Below are 21,741 nucleotides of genomic sequence, written 5' to 3'. Positions count from 1 at the left end.
GTATGGCGATGGAGCGTCTTGGGATGCATGGAGCTTCTTACACCAACAAGGAGCCGGCAAGGCCCCCTTGCCCTGTGAAGTGTGAGGACCCCAATCCCGAATACAGAGACTCCGGGGGCGTGGGAAGAGGAGGACGACGAGGATTTTTGTCTTACAAATACTTTTGATAGCAGACTGGATTGCGCTGGGGTTTCTGGAGGACTCCGGTTTAGGCCAGCGCGTGGATGCATTTCTTTGGGCCCCAGTCCGCGGGCTGGAGTGCTGTGCTGTGTGTTGTGGATCCAGCCCTGAGCGGAAAACACACTGCCCCCCCCCCCCCCCCCTCGTGGAGCTTTCAGTGGGTTGGGGGAGACATTCCACTAGTGGTAATTAGATAAAGCGATAACGTTTGATAAGGAAAGAAAGGCAGGGCAAACCACGTGAGTTTCTCCATCTGGAAAATGATATACTAATATCTGTCAATCAGTGCAGTTCTGCTTTTGTGTGTTTACATATTAGGTTACAAATTTATATGAAGAAACGATCATGAGGCCAAAAAGATTTTTTAAACAACTGGTGACTTTAAAGACTCTTCCTGCACTGGCATTTTATGATTAAAAAAATGGGTCAATTTCCAGAGCCAATACAGACCGTAATAACCAAATAAAGTAATACTTAAGAGAAAAAAGATTGAAGGTGAATTCAGATGCAACAAATTCGTTTTGAAAATGGTACTTTTGCCTTAAAGATCATAATTGTCTGGTATTTGCTATACTGTTTGTAAATTAGCCTTTCTACCATCCAAAGATGAATGTGATTTACTATTTGCTAGTGCATGTCTCAACAGAATTTAAATCTATTAATTTGGTCTTTTTTTCTAATATATTGGTATTTAAAAACTTATTCCCTACTTCACCCCCTTTAAAATTAAACATGATGAAGAAACATCTAGATTTGTACAAGAGGTACCCTAAGTTATTTGGAAAAAGATTATATATGCTTTTCCAAAGAAAATAAGGCTTTCTTTAAATAGCTAGGAGAGTAGAAATATATGAGGCTTTAAAATTCAGGCAAATCTTGCCCTAGCAGGATAGGTCAGTTGTTTAGAGTATCATCTGGATATGCCACGGTTGTGGGTTGGATCCCTGTCAGGGCACATACAAGAATCAACCAGTGAATGCATAAATAAGTGGAACAACAAATAGATGTCTCTCTCAGTCACATCAATAAAAAAAAGTTGAAGATATATATAAAAAATAAATGTCAGGCAAATCTTGCTTCTAATCAGTCACTTATTTGTAAGACTCCCAGAGCCAGTTAATAACTTATAAGTCAGAGCTTCCTTCTTTGTACAAATGGCAATAATTTTTTTTTATTAATTCTCACCTGAGGATATTTTTCCATTGATTTTTTAGAGAGAGTAGAAGCGGGGGGTGGGGGGGAGACAGAGAGAGATATCCGTGTGAGAGAGACACATTGGTTGTCTCTGCACATGCCCCAACCAGGGCCAGGGATCAAGCCTGATGGGGAATTGAACCCAAAACCTTTTGGTTTATGGGACAATGCTTCCAACTGACTGAGCCACCCAGCCAGGAAAATGGCAATAATTTTGACTGCCTATTTTGCTAGGTTGTGAAACTCATGTGAAAGTCCCAAGTAAAGGATCTATCATATAGGTATTATTTAATAAATGTTATTTTTTCATACTTTTCCCTTCTGTTGTATATTTCAGATGTTTTAATCTCTATGACATGGTTTTTCAAGTATCTTTTCAGGAATATATATAATGGACCTAGCAACATAGAATACAATATGGTTTTCATGTGTTTATTTTTTTAATATATTTTATTGATTTTTTACAGAGAGGAAGGGAGAGGGATAGAGAGCCAGAAACATCGATGAGAGAGAAACATCAATCAGCTGCCTCCTGCACACCCCCCATTGGGTATGTGGCCAAAACCAAGGTACATGCCCTTGACCGGAATCGAACCTGGGACTTTTCAGTCCGCAGGCCGACGCTCTATCCACTGAGCCAAACCGGTTCCGGCTCATGTGTTTATTTTAATGATTTTCCTACACACTGCCTGCTTTTGAAAATGAAATAAAATTATATAGCAAGGCACTTGGCAGAGTTGGTGATCTGATAATTAGTTATCATGCTCACATTAAGTAATAGTTTTAATGTCTGAATGTCAATGTTCTTAATTCCCATGCTATAGAGTCTGTATAGTGAGATTTCTGGTTATTCTAAATTTATTAAAGAACCTTTTGAAAAGAGGTTTGGCTCAGTGGTCAGAGCATCAGGCCTGTGGACCAGAGGGTCATTTCCCAATCAAGGGCACGTACTACATCGAGGGCACGGTTGGGGCATATGCAGGAAGCAAACAATTGATGTGTCTCTCTCATAGATGTTTATCTCTGTCTCTCTCTTTCCTTCTCCTATCTTCCCTCCTACTCTCTCTAAAAGTCAATGGAGGCCAGGCCGGTATGCTCAGTGGTTGAGCATTGACCTATGAACTAGAAGGTCACGGTTTGATTCCTGGTTGGGGCACATGCCCACGTTGCAGGCTCGATCCCCAGTGTGGGGCTTGCAGGAGGCAGCCGATCAATGATTCTCTCTCATTGTTGATGTTTCTCTCCCTCTCTGAAATCAATAAAGATATATTTAAAAAAAAAAAAGTCAATGGAAAAGATATTCTTGGGTGAAGATTAAAAAAAAAAAGACTCATTTTTATTTTTGTTTTTTTAAACACTTCCAACATATCCACAAAGCAAATGTACTGTCTTCTCAGTTTTATAGGTAGTTAGAATTAAAACAGATTTTCTGCTCTTGCTGGTGTGGCTCGATTGGAGTGTTGTCCCTTACATCAAAAGATCACCTGGATAAAGTAATATTAATAACGAACATAAATAGCACTATATTATAGGACCTATTCTAACTACTTCTTCATATATTAAGTCTCATGACAACTAGCAGAGCAATAAACTATCTTATGTAAAGTCATATAGCTATTAAGTGACAGAAAGGGTTTTGAAGGTAGGCAATCTAATTCCAAAGTCAGTGTTCTTAATTCCCATGTTATACTAGAAGTAGATTTATATGTAGCTCAACTTGCTTGAGTTTTAGAGTTTTTGTTTCATTTTTAGGTTGGTTAGATTCTCCAGGCAAGTAAAGCCTACAAAAACAATTATTTTCTAATTATGTAAGTATTCTTTCATTGAGTTCTTGTTTTATTAAAAATCAAATCTTTTGGTTCTTACAGGCATAAAGGCCAGCTGTTCTGAAATTATTTTGCGGCAAGAAGTTTTGAAAGATGGTTTCCACAGGTAAGTTGTCTGTTGACTTTTACTTGTATCAAAGTACTGTTTCATATATTTTAGAGCAAAAAATCAATAGTTGAAAAATGGATAAAACTGAAAAAGAAAAATCACTTGATTTCTTCCAGTCGTAAGTGGCAGATTTATTATAATGTGGCTACAGTTTGAAATAATGATTAACCCATTGTATGCCATAAGCGTCTGTAGACGCAAGTGGCTGACCTTCTCCACACTCAACACACATCTATTAAAAAAAACCACATGTTTTCCCTAAGTGGCAAACCTGACCAACTTTAGAATCATTTTTCGTGAGAATTTTCAGCTGAAAATATTCAAGAACACCCGAATTGTGAGTAATATATTTGTTTTTATAATATTCATTGCAAATTGATGTTTTTAAGTAAATTCACAATATCATGGCGTGTGGGCATGGTTTCCGTTTTGGATGCATGTTCAATCCCCAAGCCGAATCAATGATTCTCTCTCATCATTGATGTTTCTATCTCTCTCCCTCTCCCTTCTCTGAAATCAATGAAAATATATTTAATTATAAATTAACTGGAGACGAGGGGAAAACAAATGTTTATAAATTAACATATTTAGAAGTTGTATATATGTAATATCCTATTTAATCTTCACAGTGGTTGTGAGATGATACCTTTCTTGTTTTTCAGAGGAGGTAACTAGGGTTCAGAGAATTTAAATAATTTGGCAGTGGGTAGGGTGGTGGGGCTCTGGCTCCAATTTAGGACTATGGTATTCCAAGGCCATGCTCTCAAGTATTAAGATATTATCCCACCCTAAATTACTATTTCTCACTTACAAGACTTGGTTCCAAATGACCAAACTGTTTCCAAGATAGAAATTATCCTCAAAAATGAATATTTGCCAGTATTGAAGATTTTTTTAAAGACCGGTAAAAAGTTATGGAAACTGTTCCATAAGAAAACTTCCCAAACTTTAAAGCTTCTCAAGGTGATTACTTTGAAATGATTCTCAGATATTTGATTTAAAATTCTGATACATTTATTTTTAAAATCACTTCGTTTTATAAGTCACCTCAAGCTAAAATATCTGATTCCCCTAATTCTTCAAGTTAGCCTACATGTGAATGACTAGGAGATGTGGTAGAAAGAACTTGGATACTTTTATGTTGTTTTTTCTTTGAACTCAGACAGATTTAGGCTCAAAAGGTAGCTCCATTATTTAGTATCTGCCTTTGGGAGGGAAGTCACTTCTGAAAGGAGTTTTAGACAGAGTTCCTGACATATTTCAAGCCATGTTAGCGTAATTATGCCAATATTATTAAATATCTCTCGATAAAGTAATTGGATATGTTCTCAAGAAAATTGGGGATAATATATAATGTAAAGATGACAGTGTAACCATAAATTATTCCAATAAGGAAGAAATAGGTATCTGGAGAGGCTAGTGTGAAGGCAAAAGTAGCTGTCCAGACATAAGTACTGCAGGTAAAAAGCAGGACATAAAACCAAGTATGAAGAGTGACAGAACCCACACAGCTTCTGAAACTATAAATCTGTTATTTGAGACCTTCAGAATAGGCCAGTAATCATTGTTTTAAAAAGGCTTTTTAGTTATATGTAGATCAGGTGTAGTCTTGCTGCTAGGGTGGATGAGGAAACATTAACAGATTATAAAAAGTAGAATTTGTTAGCTCCTCCTATTTCTATCTTCTTGGTCAAGAATTACTGCCGGGGTGGGGAGTGGGCTAGAAGGAGTCAATGGGGGGAAAAAGAGGGAAGTATGTAATACTTGCAACAATAAAGATTTAAAATGAAAAAATCAAATTAAAAAAATAATAATTACTTCCACTTTGGGAAGGGTCAAGCAAGTATTGGTAGTAGGAAACTGAAGTGCAGAATATGCAAGGGAAGTATACAAAAGGGCCTTGCTACTATAAATGAGTATAGGATCTGATGAATTATATCTCTTTGTAGTAGGAGAACTTGCTTAAATGATTGCTGAACTTCTGTTTGTAGTCATTGGATAATTTGGAAGTTAGTTGATATAGATTCTGGGCAGAATTCTAGACCAGATTATTAAAAGAATGGTTTGTGCACACAGAGGAAGTGGTGGTCTCTTGGAATTAGTATTAATGTATTACAACTTATTTCCTTTATAGAGTTACTAGATAGGTAGATCAGAGAAATGTTATAGCATTTCCATATAACTTTTGGAATCAACTTGTAGATTTCCTCAAAAAAGCTTCATGAAATTTTGGTTAGGATTCTGTTGAAACTCTCGATCAATTTGTAGAGAACTGATATGTGAACATTAATGAGTGTTCCAATGTATGAATATGGCATCTTCATTCATTTAGGGTTTATTAGTTTAATCTTAACTGTATTGTAACTTTCAGAGTATATGTCTTACATATATTTTGTTAAATTTATTCCTAAGTATTTCATGTTTTTTGATGTAAAGAGTATTGTTTTAAATTTTTCATTTCTACTTGTTTGTTGTTAATAATAGAAATACAGTTGATTTTTGTATGGTGATATGGTACCCTAATTTTTTGTGAAATCACTTATAAATGCCTATAGCTTTTTTTGTAGACTTCTTAGGCTCTTCTACATAAATGGTCATGGGTTTGCAAATAAAGACAATCTGTATGCTTTTTACACCCTTTTCTTCTCTTTTTGACCTTGGGTCTCTAATACAATATTGAATAAAATTGTTGCTATTTACCCAGTCTATCAATCTCTAAATTCTAATTGGAGTGATTAGACCATTTACTTTTAGTAAATATTGGTTTGGTTGGGTTGGCTTAAATTTATCCATCTTGCTACTTTGTAATTTGTTTTTTCTATTTGGCCAATCTAGTTTTTTTTCTCTCTCTTTTCTTGTCTTATTTTGGATAAAGTGAGTATTTTTTAAGCATCTTGTTTTATTCCCATTTTTGGCTTATTAACTATACTTCTCTCTTTTTAATTGGTTACTTTAGAGTTTACAGTGTGCAATTTTAACTTATCACAGTCTACCTTCAAATAATATTATTTCACACCATGAATAATGTATGTCTCTTATATCAGAATAGTTCATTTCCTTCTCCTTTTCTTTATGCTATTGTTGCCATACATTTATTAACTTTACATTTTACTTATATTGTAAACCCGACCATATATTATTATTTTTCCTTTGAAAACTCATATATTTTTACATTATTATTTATTTTAATTGTCGTAAAAACCCCATATCATAAAATTTACCATCTTAACCCTTTTAAAGTGTAAACTTCAATTACATTAAGAACATTTACACTGTTGTATTACCATCACCACCATCCATCTACAGAATTCTTGCAAAACTGAAACTCTGTACCTCTTAAACAATTTACTCCCTTTTCTCCCCTTCTCCCAGCCTCTAGCAACCACCATTCTACTTTCTGTCTTTATAAATTTGACTATTCTAAGTACTTATACAAGTGGAATTATACAGTATTTGTGACTGGCTTATTTCACAAAGCATAATGTCCTAGAGTTTCATTCATATTAATTTCTTGTGTAATTGTCATACTTGTGCTTTTTTTATTTTATTTCATTTTAAATATATTTTTATTGATTTCAGAGAGGGAGAGAGAGAGATAGAAACATCAATGATGGGAGAGAGTCATTGATCAGCTGCCTCCTGCATGCCCCAAACCGGGAGCCAACAACTGGGCATGTGCCCTGACAGGGAATCGAACCGTGACCTCCTGGTTCATAGGTCTACGCTCAACTACTGAGCCATGCCTGCTAAGTATACTGTTTTCAATAGTGACTGCACCATTTTACATTCCCACCAACAATGCTCAGTGCTCCAGTTTCTCTATCAATATTTGAAAACAATTAAAAAATGAGAGAAAATGTTTTTATATTCGCCTATGTATTTACCATTTGCTCTTCTGTCATTTTTTTAATATATGTATTTTTTTATTTCAGAGAGTAAGGGAGAGAGAGAGATAGAAACATCACTGATGAGAGTGAATCATCGATCAGCTGCTTCCTGCACGTCCCCCTAATGGGGATCAAGCTCAAAACCCGGGTGTGTGCCCTGACCAGGAATCAAACCGTGATTTCTTTTTTTTAAATATATTTTATTGATTTTTTACAGAGAGGAAGGGAGAGGGAGAGAGAGTTAGAAACATCAATGAGAGAGAAACATCAATCAGCTACCTCCTGCACACCCCCTACTAGGGATGTGCCCGCAACCAAGCTACATGCCCTTGACCAGAATCGAACCTGGGACCCTTGAGTCCGCAGGCCAACGCTCTATCCACTGAGCCAAACCGGTTAAGGCCAAACCGTGATCTCTTGGTTCATGGGTTGACGCTCAACCACTGAACCACACCAGCTGAGCCTGTCTTTCTAATAGATCCAAGTTTTCTTCAATTTTTTTTTACCAAGCTTTCTTCTGATAAAACTTTTTGACTGCCTAAAGAATTTCCTTTACCATTTATTTCAGGGACAAGTTCTCTTAGTTTGTGTTTGTCTTAATCTTTAATATATACTAGAGGCCCAATGCACAAAATTTCGTGCAAGGGTAGGCCTTCCTTTCCTAGCTGCCAGCACCAGCTTCCCTCTGGCACCTGGGACCCGAGCTGGCTTCCCTTGGGCCACCTGCAGGCATCCAGGACCTGGGCTGTTATCCCTCGGGCCACCCGCAGGCACCCAGGACCCAGGCTGGCATCCCTCAGGCCGCCTGCAGTCACCTGGGACCCGGGCTGGCTTCTCTCAGGCCGCCTGCAGTCACCTGGGACCTGGCTGGCTTCCCTCGGGCCGCCTGCAGTCACCTGGGACCCGGCTGGCTTCCCTCCAGCCCCGGCTTCGTCAGGAAGGACGTTCGGAAGACGTCCGGTCTAATTGGCATATTACCCTTTTATTATTATAGATACCTCCTGGATATATAATTCTAAATTGATAGCTTTTTTCTTTTAATACTTTACATACATCATTCCATTGTCCTCTGGTATATTCTTATCTTTGTTACTCTCTATATAATGTTCATTTTTCCTCTCATTACTTAAAAAATTGTTTTTTTCAGTGACTTGATAATAATATGTCTTGGTGTGGAGTGTGTGTGTGTGTGTGTGTGTGTGTGTGTGTGTGTGTGTGTGTTGATCCTGCTTGGTATTTGTTGAGCTTCTTGGATTTACAAGTTTATAGTTTTCATGAAAATCAGAACAATTTCAGCCATTACATAATCTTCAAATTTCCTTTCTGTTACATTCTCTCCTCTTTTTCTGGGTCTCTTCCTCTCTCACTTTCTCTCTTTTGATATTCTTCACTTGATATTGTTGAAAGATCTCTGAAATTGTTTCCCCTACCCCCATTCTTTTTTCCTCAGTATGCTTCAGTTTGGATGGTTTCTGTTGCTGTGTCTCCAAGTCACTGATCTTTTCTTCTGCAATGTTTAAGTGCTTTTAATCATATCTGGATAGTTTTTATTCCAGAAATATTATTTCTCATCTCTTGAAATTGCATTCAGTTCTTTATATATATATATATACTAGAGGCCTGGTGCACGAAATTTGTGCACTGGGTGGGGGGGTGTCCCTCAGCCCAGCTTGCACCCTCTCCAATCTGGGACTCCTCGGGGGATGTCCGACTGCCGGTTTAGGGATCGGGCCTAAACCGGCAGTTGGACATCCCTCTCACAACCACTCGCCTGCCTGCCTGCCTGATTGGCCCTAAGCATTTCTGCCTGCCAGATTGATAACCCCCTAACCATTTCCCTGCCAGCCCGATTGCCCCCAACTGCCCTTGCCTGTAGGCCCGGTCACCCCCAACTGCCTTCCCCTGCAGGCCTGGTCCACCCCAACTGCCCTTCCCTGCTGGCCATCTTGTGACGACGTGGGGCAGCCATCTTGTGGAAGCCATCTTGTGATGACAGGGCGGCCATCTTATGAGGGTGTGAGGGTCAATGTGCATATTACCTCTTTATTATATAGGGCTAGAGGCCCGGTGCACGAAATTTGTGCACGGGGGGGGGGGGGCTACGGGGGATTCCCCTCAGCCCAGCCTGCATCCTCTCCAATCCGGGACCCCTCAGGGGATGTCTGACTGCCGGTTTAGGCCCGATCCTAGGGATTGGGCCTAAACTGGCAGTCAAAAATCCCTCTCACAATCCAGGACCACTGGCTCCTAACTGCTCACCTGCCTGCCTGCCTGATCACCCCTAACTGCCCCCCCGCCGGCCTGGTCGCCCCCAACTGCCCCCCCTCGGCCTGATTGCCCCTAACTGCTGCCCCCCCCCCCCCCCCGCCAGCCTGGTCATCCCCAACTGCCCCCCGACCCCTGCCGGCCTGGTCACCCCTAACTGCCCCCCCACCGGCCTGGTCGCCCTTGACTGCTCCCACTGCTGGGCTGGTCGCCCCCAACTGCCTCCCCACCAGCCTGGTTGCCCCTCACAGCCCCCCCCTGCCGGCCTGGTCACCCCCAACTGCCTCCCCTACGGGCCTGGTCGCCCCATGTAGCCTGCTGTTCGGTTGTTTCGTCACCCCTCACTAACCCTCCTGCCCGCCTGGTCGCCCCACGCAGCCTGCTGTTCAGTTGTTTGGTCACCCCTCACTAACCCTCTTGCCAACCTGGTCACCCCTCGCAGCCTGTTCAGTTGTCCATTCGGTTGTGATGGTCGCTTAGGCTTTTATTATTATAGACTAGAGGTCCAGTGCACGAAATTTATGCACGAGTAGGGTCCCTAGCGGCTGCCGGCCGGGGCCTCCTTTCCCCAGCTGCCAGCTGCCCGGGCCTTCTTTCATTCTGCGCCGCCCCCTGGTGGTCAGTGCACGTCATAGCAAGCAATTGAACTCCCAATTGATCGAACTCCCGAGGGGACACTTTGCATATTAGGCTTTTATATAAAGAGATATTTCTTCTCTTTCCCTCATAATGTTTGTGTTTTTCTTTAAATTCTTGAATATAATAGATATATTTATAATGACTTAATGTCCTTTGCTAATTTTGTCACTTCTGTCATTTCTAATCTGTTTCTATGAATGATTTTTTTCTTGGTTATTGGTCACATTTCCCTGATTCTTTGCATGTTTTGTAACTTTTGATTGGATATGGAATATTTTGAATGTTGTAGATATGAACCTTTTTGAGTGTGTGGATTTTATCTTCTTTTAAAGGGTGCTGGGTTTATTTTTTCTGTTAGAGTTTTTTAAGTTACTTGTTTATCAACTTGATCCTTTTCACCTTTTTTTGTGTAGGTCTAAAGTTAAAAGTGGCCATTACTGCAAGGCTAATTTAGCTACTAAGGCTTTACCCTATCGGGATTTCAACTGAAAGCTTCAGTTGGTATCACCATTGGGATTTCTATACTTTGGTTGGTTGGAATGCAAATGTCTCCCTACCTTGTGTAAAATTTTAGAATTTCTCATCTTTTAGTTCCCTGGTCATTCTGTGCCCATCTTGTGGAGTTACTCCTTACCCATGCTTATCTTAATATTCAGCAGAAACTCAAGGGAACTCCCCAATTCAGATTTCTAGAGCTCTTTCTACATAGTTTCCTCCTCTCTGGAACTTAGTGCTGTGACTTCCAACCACTTCAGCTTTCCTAATCTTTTATTTTATTTTATTTTATTTTATTTTATTTATTTATTTATTTTTAAATTTCTTTATTGATTAAGGTGTCACATATTTGTCCTCATCCCCCCATTCCCATCCCACACCTCTCCCCACGGATGCCCCCACCCCCCTGTTGTCCTTAACCATTGGTTAGGCTCGTATGCATGCACACAAGTCCTTTGGTTGATCTCTCCCCCCTACCCCCACCCTCTCCTACCCTCCCTCTGAGGCCCGATAGTCTGATCAATGCTTCCTTGTTTCTGGTTCTGTTCTTGTTCATCAGTCTATGTTGTTCATCATTTCCCCTAGATGAGCGAGATCATGTGTCACTAGAGATATACTTATAAGAACTGAATGTGAGACGAGCAATAATAGTTATGCTGACAGGCAAATGAATCAGTCTGTAGTGAGTTTCTTTCTGGACCAACAGTTCTTTTGAGACCCAATGTCAATGTCCACCAGTTCCTTATGTGTACATGTCGGCACTGACTTTTCAGCTCTGGATGGTGGACAAATGGTGGTAATGCAGGTCCAACTCCCTCTGGTTTGGTCTCGGCCGGACCCAGGGGCACGGCTTCACCCGGACTCAGGGGCGCGTGGCCTCACCCGGACCCAGGGGCGCGTGGTCTCACCCGGACCCAGGTGCGCGCGGCCTCACCCGGACCCGGGACCCAGCCTCACCCGGATCCAGGGGCACACGGCCTCACCCGGACCCGGGATCCAGTTACACCTGGTCCCGGGGGCGCGCGGCCTCACCTGGACACAGGGGCGTGCAGCCTCACCCAGACCCGGGGGCATGCGGCTTCACCCGGGCCCGGGACCCAGCCTCATCCGGACCCAGGGGTGCGTGGCCTCTCCTGGACCCAGGGGCGCGACCCCTAATCTTTTATTTTAAATATATTTTTATTGATGTCAGGGAGGGGAGAGAGAGATAGAAACATCCTGCATGCCCCCTACTGGGGATTGAGCACACAACCTTGGGCATGTGCCCTTGACTGGAATCAGACCTGGGACCCTTGAGTCCGCAGGCCGACACTCTATCCACTGAGCCGGCGAGGGCAGCTTTCCTTAACTTTTATTTCTATTTTCTCACCTAAGTGAAAATATCATGCTGTGCTTTGGGTCTCATTCCCTGCACTCGGTCCAAAACGTGCCTCCAGACAGAAAGCTGGGACAATTACACAGTTAGATTTATAGTGTATTTCAAATTAATTTTTGTATATCCAGTTGTTTCAATACCATTTTTTGAAAAGACTATCCTTTCCTCATCAAATTATATTTGAACCTTAATTGAAAATTTGTGTATGTCTATTTTTGGACTTTATCCCTTTCCATTGATCTTTTTCTTTTTTCACACTAATACAACTATTTCCAATCTGTTTCATCTCATGGCACATATAAACTAATTACTAAAATTCTGTGGCACACCAAAATATGTATTTTTGCCAGTCTGACAAAAAATACAGGTATAATTTTGATTCATTCACACGAATGGCTACTGTTGTCATTTTTTTGACAATCTAAGGGAAAATTGGTCAGTGCCCCTAATTAAATAGTCAGGTATTGCATGTTTTAAAAAATCTTGTGGCACAGCAGTGTGCCTTTTGCTGGTTGAAAATCACTGCATTAATATAATACTATGGCTTATGACATGGATTTATGAAAGATCTAATGGGTGGTTCTGACATGAAATAAATATTTCATTTGACTTTATAGTCTCTTTATAATTTTTAAAATACAGTGTTTCTACTAATTTGAATGTAATATTATGCTATCTCATTAACAATTTAACGAAGAGATTTTCTCTGAACATACTTGTCTTACAGAGACCTTATAATGAAAGTGAAATTTGGAGAAAGCATTGAGGACTTACAGACCTGCCGACTCTTAATTAAACAGTACATCCCAACAGGACTTTTTGTGGATCCATATGAGTTGGCTTCATTACGGGAGAGAAACATAACAGAGGTACAACTGTTAGAGGGTTTTTACAACTATTACAGCATTATTTTGAGAGAAATTTTTTTTTAGGAATGCTATAATTTGGATTAAGGCAAAATAGTATGTAAGAAAATACTAGATACATTTTGTAAAAGTGTATCAAGTAACATTTTTTAGATAGTATAGGAGTATTCTTTAATAAGTGAGTGATAGTTGTCATGCTTTTCAGTAGTAAGCCAACTAAACTGAGCTGATTAAATGCTTTTTGGCAGTATGGTTCCCAGTTTAGTGACTAAGAGAATGAACAATTAATAAATACTGTTTCAATAGCAACTTTGTTAAATTAGAGAGACATACCCAACAGCTGTATAATTTGAGTACGGGAGGAGAAGAAATTAGTATTTATTGGATCTCTATATGCCAGGTATTTTCTTTTTTTTTTTTTAAAGAAGCAACGTAAAATAAGCATTAAAGAAAGATTATGCCCCACATCCTTTACATAGATTAATCTTTATAACAACCCTGGAATTATTATCTCCATTTTATAGTTAAGGATACTGAAGCACAAAGAGGCCAAGCTTATCCAGGATCACATGGGCACACGAAAGAAGAGCCAAGAAATGAAGCCAAGGCTGTCTGATTGCAATTGTTGCTCTTTTCAGAAAGGAATCTTACTCCATAGTTAAGGATTTCCCTAACTTCAGTAAGAATCACCTTAGTTAGGGTTTCCCTACCTTCACTAAGAGTCACCTGTTCAATTTAGTAATGACTCGGTTGAGTATCCTCTCATGTACCTTAGGGTTGCCAGTTTGATTCCCGGTTGGGGCACATACCCAGGTTGCGGGTTACCCTGGTCGGGGTGCATATGGGAGGCAAACAATTGATGTTTCTCACTCTCTCTCCCTCTCCTCTCTAAAATCATTTTAAAAAATAAAATATCTGCCTGCTGGCATGGCTCAGTGGTTGAGCATCGACCCATGAACCAAGAGGTCACTGGTTCGATTCCCAGTCAAGGCACATGCCAGGGTTGCGGTCTCGATCCCCAGTGTGGGGCTTGCAGGAGGCAGCTGATCCATGATTCTCTCTCATCACTGATGTTTCTATCTCTTTCTCCCTCTCCTTTCCTCTCTGAAATCAATAAAATATAATTTTAAATAAATAAAATCTCTGTATTACACTTTTATGTTAATAATAGAGAAAAGTGTGTATGTGCGTGTGTGTGTGTGTGTGTGTGTGTGTGTGTGTATGGTGAGGGAGGTATATGGGGAGGCTGTATTTTCTGCTTGTTTTTTTTCTGTAAACCTAAACCTGCTCTAAAAAATACAGTGTATTAATTTTTTAAAATGTTTTTATTGATTCTGGAGAGAGGAAGGGAGAGGGAGAGAGAAACAACAGTGATGAGAGAGAATCATCGATCAGCTGCCTTCTGCACACCCCCTACTGGGGATTGAGCCCACAACCCTGGGCATGTGCCCTAACTGGGAATTGAACCATGACTTCCTGGTTCAGGGGTCAACACTCAACCACTGAGCCACACTGGCTGGGTTAAAGTCTTTATTACTTTTTTAAAAAGAATATATCTATAGCTATATCATACTGAAAAAAGACTGCTAAAAAGCTAATGCAATTTTTGGCTAAGGAAGGAAATATTGCTATTATAATCCCTGAGTATTTTTCCAAAGGCAACTAATGTGATGAATGGTTTGGAAACCAAGTCATGAGAAATGGAGAGAACTGTGAATATTTCTTTGGGGAAGAGAAGATGTGGTGAAGGTGTAGCATGATTGAGGACCTCTGATGTTTGAGGAATCTTAGTGAAATAAGGAACAGATTTATTGAAGACATTGTAAGCACAGATAATTGGTGATTGGTATAGGCCAGAGAATCAAGTTTCTTCTCATAGAAAAGGAATAACCTTTTAACAGTAGATAAAATGAGATGACTCAGTCATTGAAAGTAATCAATTAGTGGCTGGATACTTGAGAAACATACCCTCATTGAGACGGTGGTTTAATTTGATCACCTCTGAGGTTCCTTATGACTCATAAGATTATATAATTTGCCAATAAGTTCAACAACTTGTATATATATGTGTGCTCTTTAATATATCAGTATGTATGCATGCATATATGGATACATAATACATATAACATGTGCATATTATAATGAAGGGTTAATTTCTATCACACGTGCAGTTTTACTTTTGGTGTAGCATACTTATTTTAAAATGGTGTTTACCATATTATTTTTTTAAGGAGTAATTTACTATTTTTTCCATTACCGTTTTATACCCAGTATATAAAGAGTGCTGACCTTTGCTTTGACTTCCTGACCACAGTGATCTATCTCACTACCACCTTACTTGCTTCTCTGAAGAACAGGAAATTACCAGAATGATACCAATCATTTTTACCCAATACTGGGTTAACTGTTTTTTGTCATAGTTTTCATACTTATTGAACAATGCTACACTTATTCAAAAATTTCTCTTTTCTTGGTAACTGTTTTATCACCTAAACAAAGGTTGATAAGGTGATTACATAGAAATAATTTTTATTGTGGGAAAATTTCCTCAGTTTACTTGTAGTAAACAAGCTTTTATTAAACATAGATCACATCTTATGTTTTCTTAACTTGAGGATGGAAGGGGAATGGAAATTGTTTATAAGGGGGATGAATTTTAAAATCTTTTCACCTGTATAGCAGTCTTCTGGTTTAGTTTTGTTTTTTAAATCTTCCTCATTCGTTTTTTTCTCTTGGATTAATATTTGTTTTTGTTTTGACAGGCAGTCATGGTTTCAGAAAATTTTAATATAGAAGCTCCCAATTATTTGTCCAAGGAATCTGAAGTTCTCATTTATGCCAGACAAGATTCACAGTGCATTGATTGTTTCCAAGCTTTTTTACCTGTGCACTACCGCTATCATCGGCCACATAGTAAAGATGGAGAAACCTTTATTGTGGTCAATAACCCTGATTTACTGATGTATTGTGACGAAGGTAAGTGTTGCACATCTTTTCTGAGGGTTGAAAATAAAAATAAAGGTATGGTGGCAGGTCTGAAATCAAGGGATAACAAAAGCATATTTCTTTTTTCTTTCTTTTTAACTTTTTGGTTGTAAAATAGGGCATAGATATAGAAAAACTTCACAAATATGTAGTTTAATGAGTTATTATAAGGCAGATGTCCTTGAAATTACCACGCAGGTCAGAAATAGCACTTTGCCAGCCACTCTAGCAGCAGCTCCATGTATCATGTCTCAAACGTAGCCTCCTCCTTTCTCCTAAGACTAAACCCACTATCCTGACAATTACTTCCTTTTATTTATTTTTTTAAAATATATTTTTATTGATTTCAGAGAGGAAGGGAGAGAGAGATAGAAACATCAATGATGAGAGAGAATCATTGATTGGCTGCCTCCTGCAAGCCCCCTACTGGAGATTGAGTCTGCAACCCAGGCATGTGCCCTTGACCAGAATTGAACCCGGGACCCTTCAGTCTGCAGGCCGACGCTTTATCCACTGAGCCAAACCAGTCGTCAAACTGCGGCTCACGAGCCACATGGTGCTCTTTGGCTCCTTGAATATGGCTCTTCCACAAAATGTCACGTGCGGGCGCGCACGTACAGTGCGATTGAAACTTCGTGGCCCATGTGCAGAAGTCGGTTTTTGGCTCTCAAAAGAAATTTCAATCGTTGTACTGTTGATATTTGGCTCTGTTGACTAATGAGTTTGCCAACCACTGAGCTAGGGCAACCACTTCCTTTTATAGATATAAATTATATATACGTATAAATTATATATATTATATATATAAACATATACACTGAGTGGCCAGATTATTATGATCTCTGAACGCATAATAATCTGGCCACTCTGTGTATATCCTATATAATAAAAGGCTAATATGCAAATTGTCCCCTCAACCAAGAGTTCGACCAGCAGGCAGGCCGGCCAACCACCCATGTCCCCTCCCCCTAGCCAGGCTGGCCGGACCCCACCCATGCACGAATTCATGCACCGGGCCTCTAATATATATATATATATATATATATATATATACATATACGTATACGTATACGTATACGTATATATGTATATACATACACACACACACACACACACACTGAGTGGCCAGATTATTATGTGTTCAGAGATCATAATAATCTGGCCACTCAGTGTTTATATAAACTATACTAGAGGCCCGGTGCATGAATTTGTGCACAGGTAGGGTCCAGCCTCCCGCCCCAATGGGGGCCGATCGGGCCAGGCTGGCAGGGGGGCGGGTGCTGTGGGAGGTTGGGGGGCCAATTGGGGCCCTGATTGGGCTGGTTGGCCACCGCAATGCGCGTCATAGTGACCGGTCATTCCAGTTGTTCCGTTGTTCCAGTCGCTTGGCTTTTATATATATATCCTATATAATAAAAGGCTAATATGCAAATTGTCCCTTCGGGAATTTGACCAACAGGGAGTTCGACTGCTCGCTATGATGTGTGCTGACCGCTAGGGGCGGCATGGAATGAAGGAATGCCCCGGCCGGCAGCCTGGGGAAGGAAGGCCCTGGCCAGCAGTCAGCAGCCAGAAGTCCCCGATCAGTCCTGATCGCCAGCCAGGCCCTACCCGTGCATGAATTTCGTGCACCGGGTCTCTAGTAGATATATAAAAGCCTAAGTGACCGAACAACCGGTTGACCAGTCGCTATGACACGCACTGACCACCAAAGGGCAGACACTCAACCCAGGAACTGCCCCCTGGTGGTCATTGTGCTCCCACAGCCAACCTCCCGTGGCTGGCCAACCACCCACGGTCCCTCTCCCAGGCTGGCCACCCTAATCAGCCTCCATCACCGGCCAGGACAATGGACCCCACCTGTGCACAAATTCGTGCACCGGGCCTCTAGTGTGTGTGTGTGTGTGTGTGTGTGTGTGTGTGTGTGTGTGTATACACACACACGTATTATTTCAGAGAAAGGAAGGGAGAGGGAGAAAGCTAGAAACATCAATGATGAGAGAGAACAATCTGCTGCCTCCTGCATACCCCCTACTGGGCATGAGCCCACAAACCCCACATGTGCCCCGACCAGGAATCGAACTGTGATCTGGTTCATGGATCAACACTCAACCACTGAGCCACACTGGCTGGACCCTTATATTTATTTATACTTTTATCACCCAAGTATTTGGATGATATGACACACTATAGCTTCGTCTTGCCCATTTAACATTTTTCTCAGAGTTGGGGTTTTGGTGATAGTAATCATGCAGTTCATGTGACCTCTTTATTTCCTGGAAATTGGCACCTGGCTCCAGGGGTGTGATTAGATTCAGGTTTGCTTCTTTTGGCAAGTGCTGTGTTCTTTCGTAAGTAGATGTATAATGTTTGGTGTGCTTCTTTGTTCAGCCATTGATCCTCATTGCCCCTTTGCTGCTTTCTGTTTATTCATGCTGATATCACAGTACTTATTGCTGTTGGTGTTTTGTTTACACGTGCATGTATTTGGTGTATGAGGGTACTTTATTACCTAGTTTTCCTATAAATGTAGTCCATGAGTTTGGTTTTGTGAGTAATTGTTCTGTTTTTATGTGTAGATTTGAGTAAATTTTAAAAATTTTGCTTTTACCATTTTCAGTTTTTTTAGAATGAAAACTTTAATTTAAGAAACCCCTTTCAGATTTTTGGTTCTTTGTGCCTCCACAATTGGGCTGATTTGAATGTTTGCAAAAGTTAGTAGCACTGTTACTAAAGACTGGCAGATAGGAAGTTTTTAATTCATACATTTGCTGCCATCATATATTTCATGGTGAAAAAATAAAAAAGTGTTCAACTATGTTAGCTTTGTTCATCCAACCTAGTTTTCTGTTTGTATTAATGATACTGACTTATCTTAAATAAAGTTTGAAAATGTGTTCCCTCCTGAAAGAGCATCTGGGGTTCTGGTGTTATTCGGGTTTTGGTCTGAAAGCTCTTTATGGGTGTGTTTACACCTGGAAATTTATTGAGTTGGATGCTTAAGACTTGTTCACTGTTCTAAATATGTGTTATACTTCAAGAAAAAGTTTAAATTAAAATACTTAAATAGTGGCCTCTAGTATAATGGGATTTGTTAAGTCATGCACAGTCTTTGTAATTTCATAATTTCTTAGGCATTCACTTAAAACAGGCTGTTAAAATAAAACAATAGGTGATAGATGGAGCCAAATCATGTACATTGTGTATTAAAATGTTTGAATACTCATATCCCAACATGACAAATTGGCCTAGCCTCTAGTCCAGATTAAAGTTTTGTGCTATGATCTTCAACCACTTTTTCTCAGAGTTTCCAATTTTGAAGTGCTGGGCTCAGTCAAAAGTGGCAGCTCCTTGTGCTTTGAAGAATAAGGATATTTGCCAATGGAACAATATGAAATATAAATCGGTAAGTTAGTATTTTATATTTTTAGATTGTACTATTTCATTTAAAATTCTTTCTATAATGTTTCTGCACATTTAAGGGATTAGAATTTTATATTTTACCATAGAAAGCTGGGTTTTTTTTGGTAATGTCATTTCTTTGCTGCAGATGACAACAGTGGTTCCTTCTTTATATAGAATCATTTAATTTGGGGGCTGGAGATTTAGTGTTAGTCCCATGCCTCATTGGTCCAGAGCTTAAGTATAGCTGATAGGCGATTTAAAGGTGTGAAATGGCCAAGAAAAACAGTGGTATATCCATAAGGTATAAACTTTACTTTATTTAGAACTTTTTATTAATTTTTGAACAAATAAATTAGTTAATTTCATTGTATTACACAGAATAAGTGAATAAAAAGAATAATAAATCTCAAATTAGTATTATTTCAACTGTGTTAGTTTTTAGACAGTTGTCTAAGAAGTCTACAGTTTTCTTCTTACCTTCTTATGTTAACACTAGAGGCCCGGTGCACGAATTCGTGCACACGTAGGGTCCCTCAGCCTGGCTGGCGATCAAGGCCTATTGGGCTGGCCGGCTGCGGGGAGGGACCATGGGAGGTTGGTGGGCCGCAAGAGGTTGGCTGTGGGAGCACACTGACCACCAAGGGGCAGCTCCTGCATTGAGCGCCTGCCCCCTGGTGGTCAGTGCGCATCATAGCGACTGGTCGATCGGTTGTTCCGGTCATTCAGTCGTAATGGTCGCTTAGGCTTTTATATAGATAGTCTACTTCTTTCCTCTCTTCAGAGTGGTTAAGTTTTTTTCCATTGATTTTTAAAGGAAGTGAGAGGCAGGAGAGGGAGAGAGAAACATCCATGTGAGAGAGACACATGAACTGGTTGCCTCACACATACACCCCTAGTGGAGCCAGGGATCAAACCTGCAACTGAGGTACATGTCCTTGACCTGAAATCGAACTCATGAGTTGATGTTCTAACCAGCCCCTCTCCTCTTCTTGGAGGTCTGGGGTGGGACTGAAAGTTCCAACTCCCTTATCACATGGTTGGCTCCATTGGCAACCAGTCCTCATCCTTAGGTGCTTTCAAAAGCTACTTCACCAACATAAAAGACACCATGCTTACTCTTAACACTTAGGAAATTCTAACCGTTTGGGGAGCTTTGAGCCAGAAAAGGAATGAAAACCAAATATGTATGTCTTATATAAAACACAATATCACACATATGTTACCATAATTTTTTTCAAACTCTAAAATACATCTGGAGAAGTACATTTAAGAGTATGTGAATGAAGAGTATGATTAGTGTTTGTTTATGATTTATTGATTTAAAAATTGGTAGTGTGCATTGCTATAAAATAAGTAATTACCCTGTTAAAATATTTTGAATTCAATTCTCTTTAAGACCATGTAACTTGAAATAAGAAGTCATACTTAAGCTATTTGATTTTTTTTTTCTTTACTTTGAGTTATAGGTGGCCATTACTAAGGTGGTGATCCTTATTAAGGCTTATTTGCTTAAGATGCCATTTTTTTTTTAAGATTATAATTTTCAAATAGCACTTTGTTACAGATTGTGGTGATAAAGTAATCTTTTTTGGATGTGAAGTTATAATCCAGGTATTTATAAAAAGAAGCCAAAAATAAAAATATTCTGAAATTTTAATGTTTTTTAAAAACTTATTTTTTTTAAAACATATTTTATTGATTTTTTTACAGAGAGGAAGGGAGAGGGATAGAGAGTTAGAAACATCGATGAGAGAGAAACATCGATCAGCTGCCTCCTGCACACCCCTCACTGGGGATGTGCCTGCAACCAAGGTACATGCCCTTGACCGGAATCGAACCCGGGACCCTTCAGTCCGCAGGCAGATGCTCTATCCACTGAGCCAAACCGGTCTCGGCTAAAAACTTATTTTTAAACCACAAAATTTCCCAAAGTTTCTAATTGAACCCTTTATCTTCAAAACCAAATAGAAAATAGAAACTAAGTTGAATCTGCAACCTCTTGTACATGGGACAACACTCAACCAACTGAGCCACACCAGCCTGGCTGGCCTGGGTTTTTAAAAAGAATATATTAAATTCTATGTAAAATATAGAAAAAGTAAAAACTAATGACAATTTAAGAATTATTGTGGGAATTGAGTCTGATTTATTTACATTAAATGTTCAATCCAAAAGAATCAGTCAAACAATAATGTTACATGTAGTGTAGAATTGGCTGAAGAATATTTAAAAGCAAAAAAATAAAAATAAAGAAATAGTGGTCTTACTTAGAACATCCATTTTAAATGTCTCTAACTTCTCTCTCCACAGGTGTATAAGAATGTGACTCTACAGGTTCCAGTGGGACTGACTATACATACCACTTTAGTATGTTCTGTAACTCTGCTTATTACCATCCTGTGTTCTACTTTGATTCTTGTGGCTGTTTTCAAATATGGCCATTTCTCCCTATAAGTTTTCTGCAATTAAATGTTTTCCATAAACCTAAATAAGACCCAATCGTTTGTGATTAGAA

General features: G+C 39.7%; 1 protein-coding gene across 1 annotated transcript in view; it reads left to right on the top strand.

The window, feature by feature from the left end:
• The window catches only part of PIGX (phosphatidylinositol glycan anchor biosynthesis class X), a gene marked incomplete at its 5' end in the record, with an annotated part of 24,142 nt that extends 2,401 nt beyond the window's left edge, over positions 1 to 21,741 (top strand). Inside the window, 5 exons of the mRNA XM_079766303.1 lie at positions 3,243 to 3,306; positions 12,698 to 12,839; positions 15,599 to 15,812; positions 19,127 to 19,227; positions 21,537 to 21,741. Coding sequence (XP_079622429.1) covers positions 3,243 to 3,306; positions 12,698 to 12,839; positions 15,599 to 15,812; positions 19,127 to 19,227; positions 21,537 to 21,680 — 665 coding nt within the window. The 3' untranslated portion in view covers positions 21,681 to 21,741. The remainder of the gene's footprint in view (positions 1 to 3,242; positions 3,307 to 12,697; positions 12,840 to 15,598; positions 15,813 to 19,126; positions 19,228 to 21,536) is intronic.

This window comes from Cnephaeus nilssonii (assembly GCF_951640355.1).
Source record: "Cnephaeus nilssonii genome assembly, chromosome: 3".
Classification (NCBI taxonomy): Eukaryota; Metazoa; Chordata; class Mammalia; order Chiroptera; family Vespertilionidae; genus Cnephaeus; species Cnephaeus nilssonii.
The sequence above is the reverse complement of the archived record's forward strand: the minus strand, read 5'-3'. Positions and strand labels throughout refer to the sequence as shown.